The following is a 22,898-nucleotide window of genomic DNA, read 5'->3' as shown; positions in this document are numbered from 1 at the left end:
GGGTCGCTGAGCCACCTTCCTTTTTGTGGTCTCAGAATGCCAACCCATTGTGTTTAATGAACAAAATAATTGCAGGACTAAAATAACTAAAGGCATCGATTAGTTCCGTAGTTCAATAAAATGACCTCGTAAATGGAACTAGTTCGGTCGAGACTCTAATACACATGTATGCATGTTTGTACTTATATATTTTACATTTGCTACGCGCCATTTTTGCGGACTTAGTTATTTTACAGGAAACGTGAAATTGCAGTGTATATTAAATTTTTTCATTGTTCGCAGTCATTCTTTAAGTATACACACAGTATATGTAGTTGGTGCTTCAAAGTACAGTGAAATATTGTGAAATTCTTGTGACGGCAACGAACAAAGGAGCCTGACGATTAAGTGAATTTATGTTTATATTAACTGACCACCGCTGTCATTAGCAAGCAATCAAAATGTTTGGCGGAACTAAACCCACCTTCGGAGCTGGTGCAAGCAACACAGGATTTGGCACCTTTAGCAACACACCAACAACATTTGGGCAGTCTGCGTTTGGGAAGCCAGCCACGCCTGCCTTTGGTGCAGCACCAGCATTTGGAGCACAACCCGCCCAACCTTCAATGTTTGGCACGACCGCGACAGCCACTCAGCCGGCCGGTGGACTTTTTGGAAACCCAACTACAAGCGGTGCCTTTGGCAGCAATACAACAACGGCAGCTCCCACTACATTTGGAGGTTAGAGTCGAATTTGACTGCAGAAGATTGTGATATAAAGCTCATAATGTTGTTTAATTCGTTTTAGCCGGATTTTCGCAACCACAGCAAAATTCGAACATTTTTGGAGCTGCACAAAATACAACAAATACCTCGCTCTTTGGTCAGGCAGCCGCACCCGCATTATTTGGCGCAGCCAAACCTACAGGATTGGGTTTACCCGCCTTTGGGCAGACAGCAGCAGCGCAGCCACCGCAGTCTTTATTTGGTCAACCGCCAGCATCGACGAGCACCTCAGGATTTGGCACTTTCGGCCAGGCAGCACCTACGACAACAAATGTATTTGGAAGCGGCACAGCTTCGGCATTCGGGCAACCTCAATCTGCTGTGGGCGCCTCAACTGTAAATTCAGGCTCGTCGTTGGTCAAGTATCAACCTACGATTGGCACAGATACTCTAATGAAGGGGGGCCAACCTAACAATGTCAATACAAAGCAACACTGCATAACGGCCATGAAGGAGTACGAGCAGAAATCGTTGGAGGAACTGCGCATGGAGGATTATTTGAGCGGACGCAAGGGGCCGCAGGGGGGTGCGGCTCCAGGCGGCTTTGGCTCCTTTGGCGCGACTGCAGCAGCACAGCCAGCGAGCAGTGGCTTATTTGGTGCTTCCGCCCAACCCAGTACCGGGCTGTTTGGCCAAACTGCTTGCACCGAGAATAAAAGTCTTTTTGGAGCATCAACTTTTGCCCAACCGGCCGGGGCCAGTGCTTTTGGAGCACCAGCACAGCAGAACACCTTTATGCAGAAGCCTTTTGGTGCCACGACTACAACAGGCTTTGGTGCGCCCACCGCTGATAACTCGAATCCCTTCGGCGCGAAACCGGCTTTTGGACAGTCCACAGGACTATTTGGGCAGGCACCCGCAACAAGTGCGGCCCCGGCGTTTGGGCAGACTAACACAGGATTCGGGGGGTTCGGCAGCACAGCAGGCACACAACAAAACACACTATTTGGTGCCACAAATCCAACTGATCCAAATAAACCAGCATTCGGTATTGGCTCGGCTGCACCAGCGACAAGCACAGGATTTGGTGGATTCGGAGCTACAGCAACCAGCACAGCTGGTGGTGGTCTATTTGGCGCTAAGCCAGCCACTAGTTTTGCTACGCCCGCCTTTGGCACTACATCAACTGCTAATACTGGCTTCGGAAACTTCTCCATGAATAACGCCGCTCCTGGAGGTGGTGGCTTGTTCAATTCAAACCTTAATAAGCCAGCTACCTCCGGTTTTGGAGGCTTTGGTACCCAGCAACCTGCACAACCGCTTAATTTCAATGCAGGTAACACGGGTGGCTCACTGTTTGGAAATGCGAACAAACCAGGTGGGCTCTTTGGTGGCACTGGCACCTTGGGTGCGGGAACCGCAACTGGAGGTGGATTGTTTGGTAGCAGCACCGGTGGGTTTGGAACTGGCAACACTTTGGGCAATGCCTTTGGAACAATTGGTGGCAACACCGCACTCTCTGGCTTAGCTAGCGCACAAATGCAACAGCAGGCAACGGTTCCAATTCATAAGCAAATATTGGCGAAGGTTACTTCACCATATGGAGACACACCCATCTTTAAGGATTTAAGACGCGACGATACAGATGCAATTCGTGCTACAAATCCTGCTGCGCAACAAGCGGTTCTGGACCTCAACACAAATCAGTTTAAAATCGATACTAAAAGTACTTCGAATGTTGTTAAAATCAAATCGCTGGGAAACTCATTACACCGCAAGTCGCTGTTCGATGGCCTGGAAGAATTTGATGGCAGTGTGGAGGGTTTTAATCTGAAACCCAATGTGAAACGTCTAATTATTAAACCCAAACCTAAGATAACTCCAGGGGCAGTTGATAGCGTAATCAGCAGCAATAGCAACAACAACACTCCAATCGCATCGCGATCAAAGCCAAACACTCCATCCAAAGATTCCTTCAATTCGGTCATACCCGTGGAACCGGTCAATTCATCTCCCGGTACTGGTTCGCAGCAAATTGCTAACAAGGAAAATGACTCCAGCCGTCGCGAATCCTGGCTGCAGGTGCGTCAACACAATTTGCAGGTTGGCCTTGACAATGCATCACCATTAAACAGCACGCTAACAGAATTGGTTCCACGCAAACCCATTGAGACGTATAGACCGTCAGCAGTAACAAGGGTGTCCGTGTCCACAATACCAGAAAATCCCTTTGAGGATCAAAGCAGTGTCATTGCACGCCTTGATACGGCAAGCTTCTCCACCGAACAGGCCAATGAGAGCTTATTCTCGAACCGTTCCTATGGCCAGGAGGAACGACTGGCCATCGAACCCACCGATGCTGAATGCGAGCCACATCCAACGGGCATCATATTGCGACGTGTAGGCTATTACACAATACCATCATTAGAGGAGCTCAAGTCCTTCTTGGCTGAGGATGGGTCTTGTGTGGTACCCAATTTCACTATAGGACGCGAAGGCTACGGCAATGTTTACTTCGGGAAGGAGATGGATGTGTCCGGCATTAATCTAGATGAAATCGGTAAGTATACATTGTGTGAATTAAAGCAAGTACATACTTCTCTAAACCCAATATCATTCAATTTTTTAGTTCATTTTCGCAACAAGGAGATTATTATTTACCCGGATGATGATAATAAACCACCATTTGGCAGTGGCCTGAATCGCGAGGCTCAGGTCACTTTGGACCAAGTATGGCCGCTCGACAAAACCAAACATGAGCCCATCAAAGATTCCCAACGTCTCATCGAAATGAACTGGGAGGGAAAGTTGCGACGCGTGTGCGATAAGAACGAAACGGACTTCATTGAATATCGGCCTGAGACGGGAAGTTGGGTGTTCCGTGTGAAGCATTTCTCAAAATATGGATTGGATGGTGAAGATATCGAAGACGGCGAGGTGCCTACTGATCCCAAAAAGGCAAAGATGTCCGCACAGACCGGTGCCATTGCTCCGCCTGGCGATAAGATGACTCTGAGTTCGCTGCGACAGGCACAAAAAATTTCGGAGGAAGCAGCCCGTGCCATGGATCCCAAAACATTGGGTGCTGGTATTGCATCCTCTTTTCGGCCCATGGACGATTCAGCTGAATTTATGCTAATGAATAAGACACGTATGTGATATCGTCCAAATATTTATTCTATTTCTGTAGTAACTTGCTTAACCCAAATACACAGAGTTCTTTCAAGGCAATGGATATGGAGACTCTTCATTGTTTGCAATGCCACGCTCTGCAACAAGCCCCACCGCTGCTTTGGCCAAAGAGGTGGATGGCAATGAGCCACACAAAATGCAACTTATGAAATCATCTCTCTTCTTTGGAGATATTGGCAGGGAAGAAGACACGGGTGAGAGTTACATTTACAGTTTACTCTTATATCATATATACTATTAAGAGATTTTATTATTGTTTCCAGAGTCTACAGCTTTTCCAACTACTTTTCGAAACCAGGATTATTATCAACACGATGCACCAATGTGGGAAGACGGAGTTGCCTCAGATTCTTCGAGTCAATTCGATTTTGGACGCAATTCGCCACCCCTTCCGGTTTCATCTTCTGCTTCAGTTGCCAGCATCCTACGTGAAGTAGAATCAGAAGAGGTAGTTACCAAGATCCTCTTATTTGGCAGAGACTTGTTGCAAATGTCACAAATGACAATGACCCTTTTACACTTAATTAAATGCTCAAGAAATTAAACGTTTCTACTTGAAAATTTATTTAATAGATCATTTTAAATTTACAGAGCTCATCGATTGCTGACGAAAGCATCTGCCAGGAAACTGCGAAGCGCGAAGTAGATACCAGCAAACCATTTACATTCATACTGAAACCTAATTTGGCGCCTGTTAAAATAATCGCCTCGATGGTACCTTTGAAACGTTCGCTCGTGTATGCTATGCGCCATAATTGGATAGCCGACTTGGGATTCACATTGGGTCATAGTTTCAAGCTTAGCTTTGGAACAGGCTCTGCACTGATTGTGCCAAATACCTACAATAATTTACGAAGCGCCAAAGAGTGTAAGTGACCGTCGAATGATACATACGTGTCCAATTTAACCAAACCTATTATTCCAACCACAGCAAACGATTTATGTGTGCCAGGCTCTCTCATCTGTCAGCCTCGCGGCAACAACGACTTCTCGCCTACAATACTGCAAGTAGTGCAACTCAATACTGGCAACTCTTATAACAATTTTAAGCCGAGCATTGTGCCCCACCTGGAAGTTGAATTGCGCTATTGTATATCCAATGAAGTGGAGGGCAGCGAGTGCCCCTGGCTGCAGTCAGATGCGGGCACTGACCTCATTGCAAAGCATCTGGACGAGGCCATAAAATTAAAGAATGCCGGAGAGATGGAAACTTATGCCGTTTCAGTTTGGTTACTCCTATATGCTTTGTGGGGTGCTCAAGAAGAGCTGTCTGGGTATGAATCGAGCTCACATTATGTGGTCATGTGTCGACGTAATCTGATGTCCGAGTGGCTGGAGAACACACTGGCAACCAAGGATATGTATTCGAAGAAAACAACTAGTAATAGCTATCTGGCCAACATGTTGGATCTTTTATACTGTCACCGCGTCACCGAAGCCTGTGACTTGGCCTTCAACTATGACGATGGCTTTTTGGCTTTAACATTATCACAGCTGTCTTCTGGTCCAGTGGTGCGTCTTCTACTCGAGGAGCAGTTGCACGCGTGGCAAAAAAGCAAATCGGACAAATATATCACCATTGAACGCCTAAAGATGTTTATGCTGGCGGCTGGAGTTCCCTTGATGCACTCATCACATGGGCCCATTAACATGCTTGAGGACAGCAACTGGATTACAGTGCTGGCACTGCAATTATGGTATTTCACGGCACCCACTTCGTCTATAACTGATGCTTTAATTGAATACGACAAGGCTTTCAATGCCGACGAGTGCTATGCCAACCCACCAACGCCCGCTTACGAAGGATTGTCGAATACCAGCAGTAATCCTGTCTACGATCTGCGTTATCATTTACTGCAATTGTACTCGCACCGCTTGCATCCGCTTGAGAGCTTACTTAATCCCATAACACACACACGGGATCATATGGACTTCCGGCTAAGGTAAGTGGCGTACAAAAGAACCCAAAACGAGCTTAGCAGGGGAAACTACAAACAATTCTATGTATTTATTTTATATGCTTATAAATGTAATTTTGTGACTTGTTCCCATGAAGGAAATTGAACAATTTTAAGTGTTTATAATAATAAATAAATAAACTTAAATTTCAGTTGGCTACTCCTCCAAACACTAGAGGCTCTGGGCTACAATCATTGTGGTAGCTGGAGTGAGGCGCAGCTGCATGTGGACTTCGCCAATCAGCTGGAAAGTGATGGCCTCTGGGAATGGTCAACTTTTGTGCTCTTACACATCAAGGAACAAAACCAGCGGGAAAGCGCTGTGAAGAACATGCTGCAGCGACATGTGAGCGTCTCGGAAGAGATAGCCCTTACCGAGCAAGAGAACTTCGTGATACATCGTCTGGGAGTGCCGGAGCATTGGGTGAACTTTGCGAAGGCCTTGCAAGCCGGCTACAGTGGCCAACGTCACCTGCAGGCAAAATATCTGTTGAGAGCAAAAGAATGGGCTATGGCGCATGAAATTATTTATCTGCATATTGCTCCCGACGCCATAATCAACAGTAAGCCTAAAGTTGCCAACTTGGTCTTCCTGATTTATTACAATGTTATATTTTGACTTATTTGTAGATGACACGGATTATTTGCACGATTTGCTCACTCAATTTGAATGCACAGATGAGGGCTCCATTGTCAAGGTGCCTAATTGGGCCAATGAGGGTCAGATATTTCTGGACTTTATTGATATAAGTGCTAAGGTAATTTTGCGTTTATCACCTTCATGGTGCTTTATTTTTTAATCCGCTTCTTTCGTTATAGTTCGAACAAATCCGCAGCATGAATAACGTGGAGGACATACAAGCTCGCTGGGAAGGTCTTAAGCCGCAACTGAGCGATCTCTGTTCGCGCATAAATGCGCTACCCTGTCCTACGACCAAGCACCGCCTTTGCCAGAGCGAAATTTCTCAGAGCTTGAGTTGTTTGGTGCATGGCATGTGCATTGTCAATCCCGAACTAGACCCCTGTTTCATTATGAAAATGGCACTGGAACGTTTACCATTGCCGCAGGAATTCGCGACCAAAGACTTGGACACTCTGCTCGACAAGTATATGGACAAACTGAACCATGAAACAACATTGAATGAGATTGATGGCAGCATACGAATGATAGAAGCTTAGGGCATTAATAAATAGAATTTAGGCCAAAAAACAGATAAAAATTCAATTTCGAAGTTTACTTTAGTATTCAAAAACAAACTAATAATTGTTAGGTATAGAGAGGATAATTTAGAATAGGGCATCCATTCGTCACAAAGACAAAATTAGCACCTAAACAGTGAAACTAATTATTATATTTGTTAAATTGTTTTGAGCCAATATTATAATAATTTACTACGTGTTTATTTCAAATTGTTTTAGTCAGAATAAAATTTATATCTTGTTTATTATACCGATTACTTATGTACAATTATATAAATAAAAATTATAAAATTAAAACAACATGTTTCGTTGCCTTCAAGCTGATGCTCAAGCTCTGCTGCAAGTTTGGGTCAACTCTGTACTGCAACATGCTCACACACAGGCACACAACTACGCATAGATTACATAAATAATTAAAGCTATTAAAAGCTTTGAAGAACACGGTGTTGATTGGAAGCCGATAACGCAAGTACATATTTACGATCAGTTTCGTTTAAGACATTGACAACGACACAACCCAGAAGCTTTTAGCGTATTCATACATACAAACATACATACATCATATAGTATGTACATACATACATATGTATGAAAATAATAAAGATTCTTGTATTGTTTAAATGTAATTAAGCGTATTCAATACCGAAATTTGTCTCCCGGCAATGTCAAGCTCCTGGTGTGGACGTGACTTTCAGAAGCGTGAGTTTGCCAAGCACTCGCCCACTATTTGTTACGACAAGCCAAACGCGGCAGTTGTTTCCAAGGAGGAGTATGACGTATGGTGATAAATTTAAATTGTAAACATTATTAACTTCTTCGTTGTGTAGGACAAGCGCTACAAGGCGCTCTGCGGCGATGTGATCCAAACGCTCATTGTGCCCAAGCGAGAAGCACGTACTTGGTCGATGCAGCAGGGCGATCTGTGTCGGGTCACAGTGCATGAAGGCTCCCAAGTGGGCGACATGAACTTTTGGAACTTGGACAATACCAATGAGCGTTTCTATTCGGGCAAAACACGGCAACTACACGCCGCCCACCTAAGAGTGTACGATCGGCTGTGGAGCTGCTTACCCTATCTTAGACCCATGGCTACATTTGTTTTTGACACACTTGCCACTTATGGAATCGATGAGGATGGTGGAGCTCTACACGACGTGATTGGCACGCGTTGCGATGATTACACGTACAAACTGATAACGGGAAAGGAACGTGTGGGCAGTTGCCACAGTTCTTTGGTTAAGGCGGTGGTGGAGGAGCGTGGAATGTGTGAGCAGGATGTGCACGATGTGTGGAACATTTTCATGTGCACTGGTATAACGAGGGTAAGGAGACTTAGAACTGAAGTGGTTGCTTTCGTATAATAGAGAAGTGCTTTGCAGGACACCGATCAGTACTTCTGCAAGCCAAGTCCGGCCAGAAAAGGTGACTTCATTGAATTCATAGCGGATATGAATTTGTTGGTAGCCTTGAGTGCTTGTCCTCAAGGCGATGTGTCAATACCAGTGGGTCATGAGGTGCCTGATGAAGTGTGCCATCCTTTAAAGGTCGAGGTCTTTCGTCAAAAGTTGTAAATTCCTTATATATGTACATTTGTTTTTAAAATGGTTTTCCTTATGTACATACATGTATGTATATTTTTATACACATAAAATAGATAATTGAATATTTGAGTTCCAATAAATTTTAAATCATGGTGACCTTAAAACTGTAACTGAAAACGCATCGATACATCTTATTAAACTATCGTTATATCGACCTCATATCGATGACATATGTATAACATATATTGTAATGCAAACTACTACTACTACTAATTAATGCGTTTATAATGAGCAATATTAGCGGCGAAGACAATCATGAGAAGCTGCGCAACTATATACTCAATCCGGACATATCCATCCATGATCCGCTGCCAGATGTGCTACCGCGCCAATTCGATGAAATGCGCCTGTTGCATATTCCAAAATGTCCAGCAAGCACAAAATTGATTCCGCGCCGGGATTTTTATACCGGTAAAATACTCGAGTTCATTGAAGTAGATTTGGAGGATGTGGGCGCCAATGCAAACAATTCCATGTCTATGAGGCGTGAGCCCGGCCTATTGGAAGAAGTGACACGCGGCTCACACATGAACTTTCCATTTTGGCCGGGCGGCTTTGATGAACAGCCGCACGAGATAACTAATCTCGATATAGCGAACATTGACATTGGCGATAAGCTCCTAACCGTTCCACCAGGATTTCCATGCGGCCATGACTTCTCGGCGGAAGCAGGAAAACCTGAGGTGCTGAAGACGTATGGGCCAGTTGACAATGTGGATCTTTTGCAAAATCTAGAGCAGGATATGGATGTAAAGGAGTGGTTGCAAATGGCGGGTGGCGAAAAAGATGCAACAGCAGTGGCCGACCCAGAGCGCCACTTACGTTTTCCTGTCGAATTTCTGGATGTTGAAGATCAGATTATGAAGGAAGATCTCAAGCCAGTTTTAAATATATCCACCACAACGAAAACATTTAGTAGCGACTGGGCCGAAATGGTGGATATCAGTCAACCTATGCCAGATTTTAAGAAGAAAATACCGTGTCCGGCGATGGAATTTCCCTTCGAGCTAGACGTCTTTCAGAAGCAGGCCATACTCAAGCTGGAACAGCGTCAGTACGTGTTTGTGGCCGCTCACACATCAGCAGGCAAGACAGTAGTGGCCGAATATGCTATAGCACTGTCTAAGCGAGATCTTACACGCACCATTTACACATCGCCCATTAAGGCGCTGTCAAATCAAAAGTATCGAGATTTTCGGAAAACGTTCAAGGATGTGGGTCTTATAACTGGCGATTTACAGATTGAACCCACCGCATCGTGTCTGATTATGACCACTGAGATTCTGAGATCCATGCTCTATTGCGGCAGCGATATAACCAGAGATCTGGAGTATGTTATCTTCGACGAGGTGCACTATATAAACAATCCGGAACGTGGGTACAACAAATTCCTTTATACGGATAAACTTACGAACAACTTTTTTAAGGTGGACACGTCTGGGAGGAGGTCATTATTCTGCTACCGGATCATGTTAACATTATTATGCTGAGCGCTACAGTGCCCAACACCATGGAGTTGGCCGACTGGGTCGGTAGCACCAAAAAGCGCAAAGTCTATGTGATTAGCACACTAAAGCGACCGGTGCCGCTGATGCACTACCTTTACACTGGCGCGGGCGGTAAAAGTCGCGATGACATTTTCCTGCTGGTCGATGCACAGGGCAAATATTTGCAAGGAAATTATGATAAGGCGGTGGAGCGTAAAAAGGAAATGCAAAGTAAATCCAAGGGCGGCTCTGCCGGCAATGGACCAAAGAATTACGTAAGCGCTAAGCAAGATCAATACACGTGGATTGGTTTGATTGATTTCCTTAAGCGGAACAACAAAATGCCAGTTGTCGCATTTACACTCTCTCGGAATCGATGTGATCAAAATGTAGCTGCCTTGCAGTCTGTTGATCTCAATACGGCGGTCGAGAAGGGTGCTGTACAGAAATTCTTTCTGCAATGTTTGGCCAAGCTGAAGCCACCAGATCGTACTATACCCCAGGTCATGGTTCTTAAGGACGCCCTGGAGCGGGGCATTGGTGTGCATCATAGTGGCATACTGCCAATACTCAAGGAAATTGTTGAAATGCTTTTTCAGAACGGTCTGGTCAAATTGCTTTTTGCCACAGAGACCTTTGCCATGGGCGTGAACATGCCAGCTCGTACAGTTGTCTTCGATTCGCATAGAAAATTCGATGGTGTGGAGGTACGTAATCTGAAGCCCGGCGAATATATACAGATGGCAGGTCGCGCTGGGCGTCGTGGTCATGATGAGAACGGTACAGTCATTCTGCTTTGCAAAGCCAATGTGCCACCTTCTATGGAATTGCGTCCTATGATACTAGGCCTGCCAGAGAAGTTGCAATCGCAATTCATTTTGCGCTATGCCGTAATATTGACTTGCCTGCGCATCGAGAGCATTAGAGTGGAGGATATCATGCAGTTTAGCTTCAAGGAGTTCAATCAAAAGTTGCAGTTGCCCACGCAACAGAAGCAGTTGAGATTGGCTGAAGATAAATTCGCCATGCTGCCTCCACTAGGCGAGCATTTGCAACCACTTGTATTTTTCCACGACAAGGCGATAGAGTATTGGCGAGGAAAGGATCGTGTTATGGTCGGTTAAAGTCGTTTCGTGTTCTAAATAGCAACTTTAATATCTACCCTCTGTATTCTCCCTTAGAAATTCCTGTTAAGTCAAGCAAGAATCCAAAAGGAGCTCAAAGTTGGACGCATCATTGTGATTACCCAAGGCAAGCACTACAATAAGTTGGCCATCTTGTTAAATGTGAAATCAGTGCTGGGCAAGGACACCGTATACAAAATCCTAGTTTTGGACCATCAATTTAAGGCCAAAGAAAATGATAGATTCGATCGTGGCGAACTCTACTACAAGATACTCTCACTGACTCCGGAGCACAAATTCTTCCACCCGGAGGGCATTGGTGGCCATACAGTTTTGGACATTAAAGCTGCGGATATAGTGCATATAACAAAGAACGCTATTAAGGTAGACGCTGATATCATAATACGCAACTGGGAACAACGACAGTTGGAGCGTTTTAAGGATGCACCACCGGGTGCCACTGTAGTGAAGGCTGTAACTGAGTTGCATCAGTTGAACGAAGCGTACATTGCTAATCCGGAAAGCTTAAAGTATATTGATGTGTCCAAGGAGTTGATTGTAAATGCAGATACGGAATTAACCATAATAAGTCAGTTCGAGCATCTGGCACGCCAGCTGAACGAAGTGCTTCCTCATACCAATATTGCCGGCTTTGAGCAGGAATTCGCCAAAGTCTACGAGAGACGTGTACTTGAGATTCACATTGAAGAGCTTAAGTTTAAGAACTCTGCCAAGAATCTTTCACTGTATCCGGACTATTGCAACAAACTAAACGTGTTACGCGCCTTAAAATACATCAATGAACAAGACGAGGTGACGCTCAAGGGCAAAGTAGCCTGTGAGATGGGACAGAATGAACTGCTCATCACCGAGTTAATACTCTGCAATATGTTCAATGATTTGGAGCCGGCAGAAATTGCTGCGCTGCTATCAGGCTTAGTATTCCAAGCAAAAATTCAAGGTGAGCCGGTCATACCGGAACCTCTAAAGGAATGTGTGGCTGCTTTCGAGCAAATCAATGATACTATCTTGGCCGAGGAGCAACGTCAACAGGCGGCTTTTGAAATCGAAAATCGGCTTAATTTTGGTCTGCTGGAAGTCGTCTATGAGTGGGCCCGCAATAAGGTAGGTCTATCGGATGAGTTACTTCTTAGTTTCTTACTTTCGTATTCTTAGCCCTTTGCTGAAATTATGAAGTTAACCGAAGTGCAGGAAGGCATCATTGTGCGTTGCATACAGCAGCTGGATGAAACTTTGCGTGATGTAAAGACCGCAGCGATACGTATTGGCAATCCCGGTCTGCAATCAAAAATGGAGGAAGCGTCTGCCGCGATTAAACGTGATATTGTGTTCACTGCAAGTCTATATACAGAACTGTAAAAAGAAAATCTGGCTGGCAAATAAACAACATTGGTGGTTTCTTAAAACTACAAACTGATGCATGTGCCACAATTACAATTCCGATCGATACTTATAAAAATGTAAAATTATAGTTTTCTCTGTTAACTTTATGTCGGCTTCATCGCGATTCTGGCTTAAACTTTGGCGGAACCATCATGCCAGTCATGTGCTTTTGTTTCTTAGTTTTTTTCGATTTACTTGCACCTGATTGAAAATCGTGCCAGCTGTTGACTCGATTTTGTCGAGATTCCTCAAAGTTTTGCTGCCATTCGCGATCCGCTTTAACGCGCTCCTCCTCCTCGATTTCAGATTCACGCTTCCGTTTGCGCTCCTCTTGGTCCCGTTGATCAAGTTTTTGGCGGCGTCTCTCCATATCCGCAAACAGCTTCATGACCATCACATAAATGGCATGTTTGTATTTTGTAGGATCATCCTCGGGTATGGGTTCGGTGGGTCTACCTTCTTTTTTTAACTTTTTACGTTTTTCTGCAATCTAAACGATAAGCAAAATGTTTTAGGCTTTTATAGACAGAGTCATTGAACTACGCATTACCATATGATCTGTCCGACCCTTGGCCTCTTCGTATACATCCAAGCACTTTTTTCTTGCCAAATCATTCTCCAATATTTTCCAGGCACGCGCTACTATGTCAAAGGCCATTTGCGCACGCTCCTTGTTGTCATGATTCTTGTCGGGATGAACCAGAATGGACAATGTGCGATATCGTTTTTTTATGTCGGCCACCTCACTTTCTGGTTCTATTTGCAGGACCTCGAACGGGTTGAGGTTGAAGTACGTGGAACCTGGACGAAGTAAACGATCAATTTGTTGAGTAGGAGTTAGTACTGAATCGCGTTTTTCAATTTCTTTCACCTGCGAATATAGTCATAATGTCGTTTATTTATCTGTATAACAAATTTAATGGGTTTATGATTGTCAGGGGAAGGCAGGCAGGCTTTCTTGGTGCGCCACCAGTTGGCACTGCTGTCACATAACTTACTTCGGAGTAAAATACATCGAAAGATTCCTTGGAAGTGCTTGGCTGGTCTTTTGACGAAGCAGAGGACATTTTCTGTTATTGTTTTTCACTTATTAAAACAAATTTTTTTTTTTTTTTTTTTTTTTTTTTTTTTTTTTTTTTTTGGGTTTAAGTTACCACGATGCCCTTGGGTATTGTGGAATTATTTGGCCGCCCACTTATTGGTGAAGTGGAAATTGCCACACTAGATAAATGTAGGATGTTGCTTGAAATTACAGTTTGACTTTTGTGTCATTTATGAAGTTTACTATTGCGTTATATTCTTGAACCGCCTCATGCTTAAAGAAAGAGTGCAGATTGTTATATTTGGTTAGCGATGGGACGCGTTGTCGATTTGTATTATGTTTTGGACATTCAAATATGATGTGTGATGCGCTATCGGGAACGCCGCAGCTGTTACATTTGTTATCGTCGATAACATGCATTTTTGAAAGAGTGACTTTATCGAATGTGTATCCACTAAGCAGTCTATTAATTAGTTTTGTATTGTTTGCGTTAAAATTGCAGCTCTTATTTTGGAACCACGGTTTTCCAAGCGTGGTCGGAAAAAGTGCGCAGTATGCTCTGTTTTTCTCTGCCACGAATCTGGCGTACTCTAGTTCCCATTCGTCATGGATTAGACTGTACATGGTACGCACTGCATCCTTTAAGCTCCATTTTAGCACCATGAAGGTGCCGTCTGTTGTTGCTCTTTTGGCTGCCGTGTCCACCGCGGAATTTTGGGGAATACCCACATGTCCCGGTATGAAATGTAACTCTACAGCTAAAACACTGGAACAGTTATTAATTTTTCTTTTAATGTTGTTTGCTATGGAATTGTTAAGCGAATGATTTATTAGTGTTTGCACGCTGCCTCGGCTGTCCGTTAAAATTGCCACATGGGAAATTCTCAACCAGATTGCATGATCAACTGCCTTTTCAATTGCAATAAGCTCTGAGGAGAGAGACGAGAGGATTTTGTTTGTATAGAAACTATCTACAAACCCTGATTCTTCCTGCAAAAAAGCAGAGCTTGAGTGGCTGGAGGTGACCGATCCGTCGGTAAAATATAGCTTAAAGCCTCTGCTTCTCAGACTGGAGGCTTTCTCATTAAAAATCAGGCGCATGGTTGAATTATCCATGGACTGCTTGTTTCTTGCTGAGCCCTTCAAAAAATCCGTGTCTCCTTTCATTTTTGCGCATTTGAGAGGTATTAGAGGAATCTCTTCAATGTGGTCTAGTATGTTAGCAAACCTCCTGTAAACCCTCGCATAACTAGTGTTTATCGTGCTGGTGGATGACAGCAAATCGCAGACTGGTAAATTGAAAGCAAATGCTTTTGCCAATTCTTTGGCTGTGAGGAATAAAATCCTGAAATCCGGTGGCATCTCTGCTGCCATGTGGTAGATGATTTGAATGGGGGTACATTTTATTAGTCCTAACGCTTTTCTCAGGTGCATATTGGTATGGCTTTTGACCTTAGCTAGGGCTGTCTTGGATAGGCTGCTAAAAGAGGAGCACGCGTATTCCAGCCTGCTCCTGACGAAAGCCTTGTGCAACAAGATTCCTTGCCTAGGACTGACACCGTATTGACAGCCGCTAAAGAGCCTGATGAACGCACATGATTTATTGGCCTCTGAGATAGCCTGACTAATATGGGTGCATGCCGAGTTATTTGCTGTTATGTTCCTGCCTAAATAGCTGATTTGTGCAACTTCCTTAATGTGGAAACCTTGGCTTACCAAATTTAGTTGTCTTCTGCGTGAGCTGAAGTGAATGACTTTGGATTTGGCTGGATTAAAAGATAAGTTGAGCCTGCTGCATTCTCTTTCAAATTTTTCTATTCTTTCACTTAGCGTTAAAACGGCTAAATCAAACTTCTTGTGAAAACAGATCAGAAAGAAATCATCTGCATATTGAAAAAGCAGACAGTTCGAATTGTTTATGGTGTGTAACTTGGCTGTGTAAATGTTGAAAAGAGTGGGACTTAAGCAGCTACCTTGGCAAACTCCTCTATTTATTTCAGCTTTGCTCGACCCCTTTACCAGATATCTGCGTCGGAGGAAATCAGTTATCCACCTTACCTGGTGTGGATCAAACTCCACGGCACGAAGCTGGTGGTCTAAGGTTTCAATATCCACACAGTCAAAAGCCTTTTTTAGATCTAGACATGCTGCCACAACTTGGAAACCCTCAGTCTTAAGGTATTGGATCTTGTTAATTAGATCGTTTATGCATAGAGCTGTCGATCTTCCTTTCCTGAAAGCATATGATCTTTCCGGTAGCAGGTCGCGACTGGCAATATGTTCGTCGAATTTCATTTTGATTAGACCCTCTACTGTTTTTAACAGAACACTAAGCAGGCAGATTGGTCTGTGGTTACAAACGAGGTCAGAGTTTGAGCCCTTTTTTGGTACCGGCACCAGCCTGATCTGTCTCCAGGATTCTGGGAAGACTCCAGCCCGCCAAATGTCGTTTATCATATTAAAAAGTTGATTCTTCTTAGGGTTCGGTAATGTCTGCAGCATCCTATACGAGATGCCATCGAGCCCACATGCCGAATCTGGATTTCTCGCATTCAACACTGACATAAAATCCTCAAAGTTAAACAAAATGGGGACCCCTTCCTGGACCAATGATGTCGCCATACGTGGACAACTGAATGTTGTGGTTGGCGTGTTCTTTACTATCATAAGGAACTCCTCGTCCTCTGCTTTTGACCAGGTGTTAGCTGTCCTTTTCATTCTTTTATAAAGTTTTAAATGTCTTGTTCCATTCCACAGTGTGGGAGCTGTCGTCATTTCGTCAATATACTGCCTAAAATTAGCTCTGCGACAGTTTTTTATTTGGTTTTGCAGCTTTGCTTCTGCTACCATGAGTAGCTCCGCATCTTCCAGCTTTTTGGTGAAATAGAACTTTTTCCTGCAGGCATTTCTAAGGCGAAACAGCTTGTCAACTTCCTCGTTCCACCATCTCTTGGGTACATATTTGTTTTTGCTTGATACCGTAATTGTATTGGTTTTTGTGATAAGGCGAACATTGCCATTGAGTGAATCCAGGTTTGAAAAGTCACTATTAGCGAAAACTCTCGCAATCCTATTATGAAGTACCTTTTTGTGACTTGTATTCGCGCAGAATTGGACCAAGTCTATTAAGACTGGAAAATGGTTGCTGTTTGTTAGTTTGCTGCTTTGAGCCTGCCATCTATATTGAATACTACTCGTATTGCAGAAAGTCAGATCCAGCACCGAGCTTTGACCTGGGCAACGAGAAAACGTAGGGGAGCTGTCGTTCATACATACAAAGCCCGAGTTAGCTGCCGCCCGTTCCAAGCCATGTCCTTTGCCGTCGCTACTGGAGCTGCCCCATGTTGTGGATTTGGCATTAAAATCCCCACATATTAGTGAAGCAATGCTCAATGATGCCGCATACTCGAAAATTTCTTTTGCCCCCTTTTTCAGGATAGACACTGATAATGAGGGGGCCGCATAGATACCGTAAAGGCACAAATTTCTCTTTAGATTTAGGGTCTGAATGCCCATACATTCCATGTCGTTTTTAATCTTTAGGATTTTGAATTTGATTCCCCTTCTTATGTACATCCCTACTCCACCGTATCCGTCTTCCCTTGGCTTTCCATAAAAGTTAAAGTCAGGAATTCCACACTCTGAATTGTCTTTCACCCATATTTCCGACAGAATGGCGATGTCTATGTTGTTGTTTAGGAGGAACATGTGAAGAATTTGTTTGTTGTTGTTGAAAGTCAGGCTTTGGATGTTGAATTGGAGGATTCTCATATTGTTGCTGTGCTTGTCAAGGCCGAGGCGATGCAAATTTGATTTGCATCTAGCTCCGCATTAGCAGCATTTATGAGATCCCTGATTTCCTCCCAGAACTGTAGAGATGGGCCCGCTCCGCTATTTGGGTCCGTTATGAAGTTAGATATTTTCTTTTCCACTATATTAAGTTTTTCTTGGGCTAAAGACACTTTGGTGGTACCAACTTCAAGCACCTCCGCTCTGTGAGCGGTATCTGCCAAGTTATGACTAGTTGTATTGCCGTATCTGGACGGCTTGGGCTTGGATGTTTCCCCGAGAGCTCTGCCTGGAAGCCTAGCTACCCTGGCATATGGTGCAATGGGATGCACCTCCTTCGCCACTTCGTGGCTGCTGTACTCGCGCTTTCCTGAGCTATTATTTAGCCTTCTTAAAAAAGGGAATTCTGACTGATCTCTTAGATCAGGCACCGTCCTCTTAAAGAGAGACGGATGAGTCTTCTTAATTTCTGCTCGGGACATATTCTCCAAGGCCATACACTTTTGAATAGCGAATTCCTTTTGTCTGGCTGCACAATGGGGTGATGTTGCCATATGGCCTTCTTTGCAATTGGCACAAGCAATATCAGTGCAAATGTCCTTTCTCTCATGTTCTTTTCCGCACTTATAGCACCGTGCACTCCCCTTGCAGTGCTTGGCCATATGGCCAAAACGTAAGCAACGGAAGCATTGTTTGAAGTGTATAAACGGTTGTACCGCCACCTTTGTATATAGAAATTTTATTTCTTTTGGCACCTGGTGTCCCTTAAACCAGATCTTTACTCTGGAGGTAGGGACCAAGTCCCCTGTGTCCCTTGATTTTTTGAAAATTCTCTCCACCTGCATTATGGGAATGTCCGCCGACAGGAGTTCCATCATGTGGTCGGTTGACATATACGTGGGAATGTTAAAAATAATCCCAGCCTTTCTAGTGAAATGCTTAAAAATGTTGGCCTCGAAGCCGTGAACAGCGAGAGCTTCCAATGAGGCCAGGTCATTGGCGCTTTGCGCCGACACACAAGTGACCTTACACCTGCCATGCCCTATCCTGCTTACTTCTTCTATGCCACTGATTTTTAGCGAAGAGAGCAGCTCGATTAACTCGAATTGGTTAATCGCTTTGCGTACTCCCATTTCGCTAGCCTTGTCCACATAAACAATAAAAGGACCCTTGTGGTCCCCGTCATACTGCATGGCAACCACAATTTCCTTGTCGACCACACTTTTGCTTCCCGCATTTATTTCATCAGAAGTGGTAGAAATCTTGGAATTTTTCGACTTACATGAAAGTCCGTCCTTGTCAACTTTTACGTCATTTACCGCAGTTGCCTGTTTACCAACACTTGTATTTGGCGCGCTTTTGGTTGGGCCGCATTTGGCTGGCGCGTCGTTCTTTCCCTCTTTAGTTCTGCGAACTGATGGTGCTTCTTCCTTTTTGGGCACCTCGTTAGGGTTGGCGCGGCGACTGGTGGTCCCAAAAGCCCCGGTGGTGCATACTTGTCCTATCGGACGACCAGCTTTACTCCTGCCTGCCATAAAGCCTCGAAGTGCACGTTTCTGCACGAATGCTGCGTTTCTGTTGAAATCGAATCCTTTAATTAGTTTAAAAGTTGCAAATCAATAAGTAATGTGCTGTAGCACATTAAAACCGAAAAAAGTTGCTGATAAATTCAAATTCCACGAACTGCCCGTTAGCAGAAAAACGAAAAAACTTGAACACTGATACCCGACCGCGATGTTGTCTCCTCAGAAACCTAAAAGCAACTGAACAAATTTTTTTAAAATCCTGTTTTTAACTCAACAATGTCTGTACATAGCAGTGCTGTCGAATGCTTCCACCCCTCCACAGTGTTGGTAAACATGTCAAATACATAAGTTGCGATGATAGCGCGACCGAAATGAATTTTAAGACATTCCAACCTTAATATTAGTCATGGATGAATAAAATGGTATTTTGTACTTTCTATACGTAAGTAGTAAAAACATATTTTTACTAGAAATAATTTTTTTAAAATTACGGAAATATCGTCTGCAATGAGTTCTGTCTTGGTCGTGATTGTGATATCTTCCATCTCTAATACGTAAGTTAGGTCGTCCGCAAAATGTTGATAAATTATTTTAGATTATTAATTAAAGCTCCCAACGCTATTCATCACAGCAAGCGTTTGCTTAATTTATCTTCGACTCAACACAAAAAGATGTCTTATAACAATATCGGCTATACCGACATCGTTTGGATGGACCTGGAAATGACAGGCCTCGATATAACTAAAGACAAAATACTTGAGGTATCCTGCATAATAACGGATAAGGACCTCAACATCTTGTCTGAAGGACCTTGCTTTGCGATAAATCATCCGGATGAAGTATACCAAAACATGAACGAGTGGTGTATGAAACATCATTTTGAATCTGGCTTGGTGGATAGATGTAAGAAGTCTGATGTTGTCCCAGATCAGGCTGAGAACTTAATTTTGTCCTATCTTAAGCAGCATGTGCCGGCACATAAAAGTCCACTAGCTGGGAATTCAGTTTATATGGACAGAATGTTTCTACGCCAAAATATGCCGGCTGTGGACGAGTATTTGCACTATCGCATTATAGATGTTTCAACTGTGAAGGAACTGGCTAGAAGATGGAATAATGATGTGTTAGAAAACGCACCCAAAAAAAAGTTCGCTCACCGCAGCTTAGATGATATCAAAGAGAGCATAGCAGAATTAAAGTACTACAAAGGAAGCTTTTTTAAATGATATTCAGCTAGAGGCTGTAAAAATGACCCACAAATGGGATTACTAATAAAAACGCCCAGATTATAGTGAAGTATAAAAACATTGTTTAATATTACGTAGCTAGGTGTGAAATATTAGAGAACCACTCTAATTAGTTCGAATGTGCAAGCAAATGCAAAACTCTATAATTAGACATAAAAATACAAAAGCAATAAAAATCTCGAATTCCTAGTAGACCCCATTAATGTGGGCAGCAGGCAAACTGTTTGGGTGTGGATCCTGTCGTCTTCTTGAAGATCTCGAGTTATTAACAACATTGCTGTCACTGCCAGTAACCTTTTCGGCTTCAATACGTCCAGATAGGAAGCTGGCTACGTGTTCCTGTAATAAGTTCATGTTTAAAGTATTATTTTCAGTGACATAGAAAGGAGAAGCTGAGCTTACCAAATAGCTATTTGTTATCACTTGAAGATTAGCATAGAAAGCAAGCATGCGCTTGAAGAGAGATTCAGCTTCTTCTTTCGACAGATTTTTAACCTTGTCCAAACGGGATATGGTAATAATGCGGTTGTTAAAGTAAATAATATGGTGCACCACCTCGGTAGTAGTATGGGCCAGAGTTCTATTTGGGAGTCCACAGGTTTATTTCATTTACATTCTGCTGCAATTATTTAACAAACCTTGGAATTCTAGCTGCAACACTTGCGCTAAAGTTGACTAAGTGTACAACACGTCTGGCAGATTCACGAGTCAGGAGTACAATCAACTGTTCCAGAGTCTCAGGTCTGGCCTGATTTTCGGGCTCATCTGCACTCAAATAAGACCAGAGCTCCTTGGCCTTTTGCATTGCTAATTTCGGGTCTGTGGCAATCTGTGGCGTTAAAGGATACAATAAAATTTATAAAGCCCCCGGAAAGATCCGCCTTCAATCTAACTTACCAGTTCTGCGGCATACAGGAGCACATGAATGGCTTCTCTGCTTTGCTTCTTCAGCGCACGCGCCTCGGCCAAGGTTCTTTGCGTGAGACGACGCTTCAGTTTGCGGGAGAAGCGTTGACCGTGGTGAATTGCCTTAATGGCCCCCTTCTCATTCTTGGCTGCGGCCGCCGCCTCGCTATCATCGTCATTTGGCGCTACAGAACGGATACATTTAAGTTTGAAAAATTCCAGGATTTAAATGTATAACGCAAACAAAAAATGTTTTTTTCTTCAATTGTTTTTTGAGTAAAAACACCGACTTTGAGCTTAAGAGTCGTACGTGTACTTATCTCGTGACTTTCTTTAATAAGCAAGCACAACAACACAATCAAATAAATTCATATTGCAGTGATAACCTCTTACTAAGGCAAAGCAATCACGGAATTAAAAAAAAAAAACTTATATGCTGATGTCGCAACGGACGTGAGTGTAGACACATATGTATGTATATGTTTGTATATATTACATAAATATGTATGTATAACTAGTCTCAAGGTTGGCTATCAGCTTACAACTCACCGTCTGTCTGATCCTGATCCGTGTGTATGGGCACCAAATATTTGTCCACAAACTTATCACCGGCTGTGAATGCTCCATCAATGCGCTCGGCTGCATACGTTGTCAATGGACTATCTAAAACTGCAACTCCAATCTGTTTTACAGAGTCGGCGCGTTTCAGAACAGGTTTCACAAGATGATCCGACATATATTCCTTGGTATTCCAATACATCTTCAAGCATAAAATGATGGCCTAATAACGTCACATTTCTCCACTGCATTGCTCAGTGGCACAAATATTGCTTACCATTTCGGGTGGCAAATAGACCAGAGGTATGCGTTGCTCCAAAATGTCAAGACTTTTGCACATAACATTGTCCAGACGCTTCAGGGGCATTTCAAAGAGTCTAACAGCCGGCTGCACGGTCTCACAGGCAGCAAAAATTGTAGCCTCCACATTCTCGAAATACCAGCTAAATAGGCGATTGTTTTTTTTCACTTTGTCATACAAATGCTCAACACGCTTCACACTACTCTCAACCAACGGTATGGAGCCAATTCTATCGATGGCTTCCAAATGAAATTTACTGCCGGCAGTAGCAGTTGCTTTTGGAAGTTGAAACAAAAATTACATTACAACACTAACGATTGTATTTTAAAATTCACTACTAACCCATTTTATTTTCAAAATATCAGCAGAAATTATTATTATAAAATAAAATCAACCGCTCTTGTCGCCTGCTAATAAGCTACTGAGTCAGATGCAGTTCTGTGCCTCTGAAATATAGTCAAAACGATGTTTGAAATCGTACTAAGCCCTCAACCGGCATGCAGCAATTCAAAGCATTCGAATCATGCAAAACGAAATAAAAATATTGACCTTTACCACGATTGATAAGGACGCGCGCTACGCGTAACTGTGTGCACCTTAGACAGCTTTTCGCTTTATCAGCAGCATGGGATGACATGGTGTTCTATAGAAAGTTGTGCGAGGTCCAAAGGGCATTTGAATTCGAATTGTAGAAATTTAGGAACTCCATACAAAGTGAATCATTACACTTTTTATGATCAAGTGAGGCAATTGCACAATTTTTTTTATTGTATGTACATACATATTTGATTACTTTGAGTACATTCACCTAGAGATTGGTAAAAATCTTTCCCTCGCTATATGTGGGGGCGATCAGGT

The 22,898-nt window shown here is 43.3% G+C and overlaps 6 protein-coding genes across 8 annotated transcripts; 4 read left to right on the top strand and 2 right to left on the bottom strand.

The window, feature by feature from the left end:
• Positions 1-161: 161 nt before the first annotated feature.
• On the top strand, positions 162-7,080 carry LOC115620200 (nuclear pore complex protein Nup98-Nup96). The gene is made up of 10 exons (XM_030513333.1): positions 162-720; positions 788-3,265; positions 3,335-3,856; positions 3,921-4,091; positions 4,161-4,345; positions 4,489-4,765; positions 4,829-5,840; positions 6,009-6,418; positions 6,486-6,613; positions 6,675-7,080. Exons 1-10 carry the CDS (start codon positions 441-443, stop codon positions 7,032-7,034), a joined length of 5,823 nt encoding a protein of 1,940 aa, XP_030369193.1. The 5' UTR covers positions 162-440; the 3' UTR covers positions 7,035-7,080.
• Positions 7,081-7,599: 519 nt separating this feature from the next.
• LOC115620201 (uncharacterized protein C11D3.03c) lies at positions 7,600-8,766 on the top strand. The gene is made up of 3 exons (XM_030513334.1): positions 7,600-7,831; positions 7,883-8,377; positions 8,435-8,766. The coding sequence occupies exons 1-3, from the start codon at positions 7,718-7,720 to the stop codon at positions 8,624-8,626; spliced, it is 801 nt and encodes a 266-aa protein (XP_030369194.1). The 5' UTR covers positions 7,600-7,717; the 3' UTR covers positions 8,627-8,766.
• Positions 8,767-8,883: 117 nt separating this feature from the next.
• On the top strand, positions 8,884-12,754 carry LOC115621797 (helicase SKI2W). The gene is made up of 4 exons (XM_030515575.1): positions 8,884-10,030; positions 10,084-11,258; positions 11,325-12,392; positions 12,444-12,754. Exons 1-4 carry the CDS (start codon positions 8,884-8,886, stop codon positions 12,645-12,647), a joined length of 3,594 nt encoding a protein of 1,197 aa, XP_030371435.1. The 3' UTR covers positions 12,648-12,754.
• Positions 12,669-18,865, bottom strand: LOC115621798 (dnaJ homolog subfamily C member 8). Its single transcript, XM_030515576.1, has 3 exons — positions 13,670-18,865; positions 13,222-13,542; positions 12,669-13,161 (listed from the first exon to the last, which is right to left on the bottom strand). The coding sequence occupies exons 1-3, from the start codon at positions 13,736-13,738 to the stop codon at positions 12,787-12,789; spliced, it is 765 nt and encodes a 254-aa protein (XP_030371436.1). The 5' UTR covers positions 13,739-18,865; the 3' UTR covers positions 12,669-12,786.
• Positions 18,866-19,465: 600 nt separating this feature from the next.
• On the top strand, positions 19,466-20,542 carry LOC115620318 (probable oligoribonuclease). 2 transcript variants are annotated; one of them, XM_030513512.1, is made up of 3 exons: positions 19,466-19,582; positions 19,660-19,931; positions 19,994-20,130. In XM_030513512.1, the coding sequence occupies exons 1-3, from the start codon at positions 19,536-19,538 to the stop codon at positions 20,008-20,010; spliced, it is 336 nt and encodes a 111-aa protein (XP_030369372.1). In that variant the 5' UTR covers positions 19,466-19,535; the 3' UTR covers positions 20,011-20,130. The 2 variants fall into 2 exon arrangements, with proteins under 2 accessions (XP_030369372.1, XP_030369371.1); XM_030513511.1 differs by having other exon boundaries at positions 19,660-20,542.
• Positions 20,315-22,464, bottom strand: LOC115620317 (lipid storage droplets surface-binding protein 1). 2 transcript variants are annotated; one of them, XM_030513509.1, is made up of 7 exons: positions 22,383-22,464; positions 22,017-22,315; positions 21,731-21,962; positions 21,173-21,366; positions 20,914-21,104; positions 20,678-20,855; positions 20,315-20,614 (listed from the first exon to the last, which is right to left on the bottom strand). In XM_030513509.1, the coding sequence occupies exons 1-7, from the start codon at positions 22,384-22,386 to the stop codon at positions 20,462-20,464; spliced, it is 1,251 nt and encodes a 416-aa protein (XP_030369369.1). In that variant the 5' UTR covers positions 22,387-22,464; the 3' UTR covers positions 20,315-20,461. The 2 variants fall into 2 exon arrangements, with proteins under 2 accessions (XP_030369369.1, XP_030369370.1); XM_030513510.1 differs by having other exon boundaries at positions 21,731-21,941.
• Between the last annotated feature and the right edge of the window lie 434 nt (positions 22,465-22,898).

Source organism: Scaptodrosophila lebanonensis, unplaced genomic scaffold (assembly GCF_003285725.1).
Source record: "Scaptodrosophila lebanonensis strain 11010-0011.00,11010-0021.00 unplaced genomic scaffold, SlebRS2 tig00000024-arrow-pilon, whole genome shotgun sequence".
Lineage (NCBI taxonomy): Eukaryota > Metazoa > Arthropoda > Insecta > Diptera > Drosophilidae > Scaptodrosophila > Scaptodrosophila lebanonensis.
The sequence above is the reverse complement of the archived record's forward strand: the minus strand, read 5'-3'. Positions and strand labels throughout refer to the sequence as shown.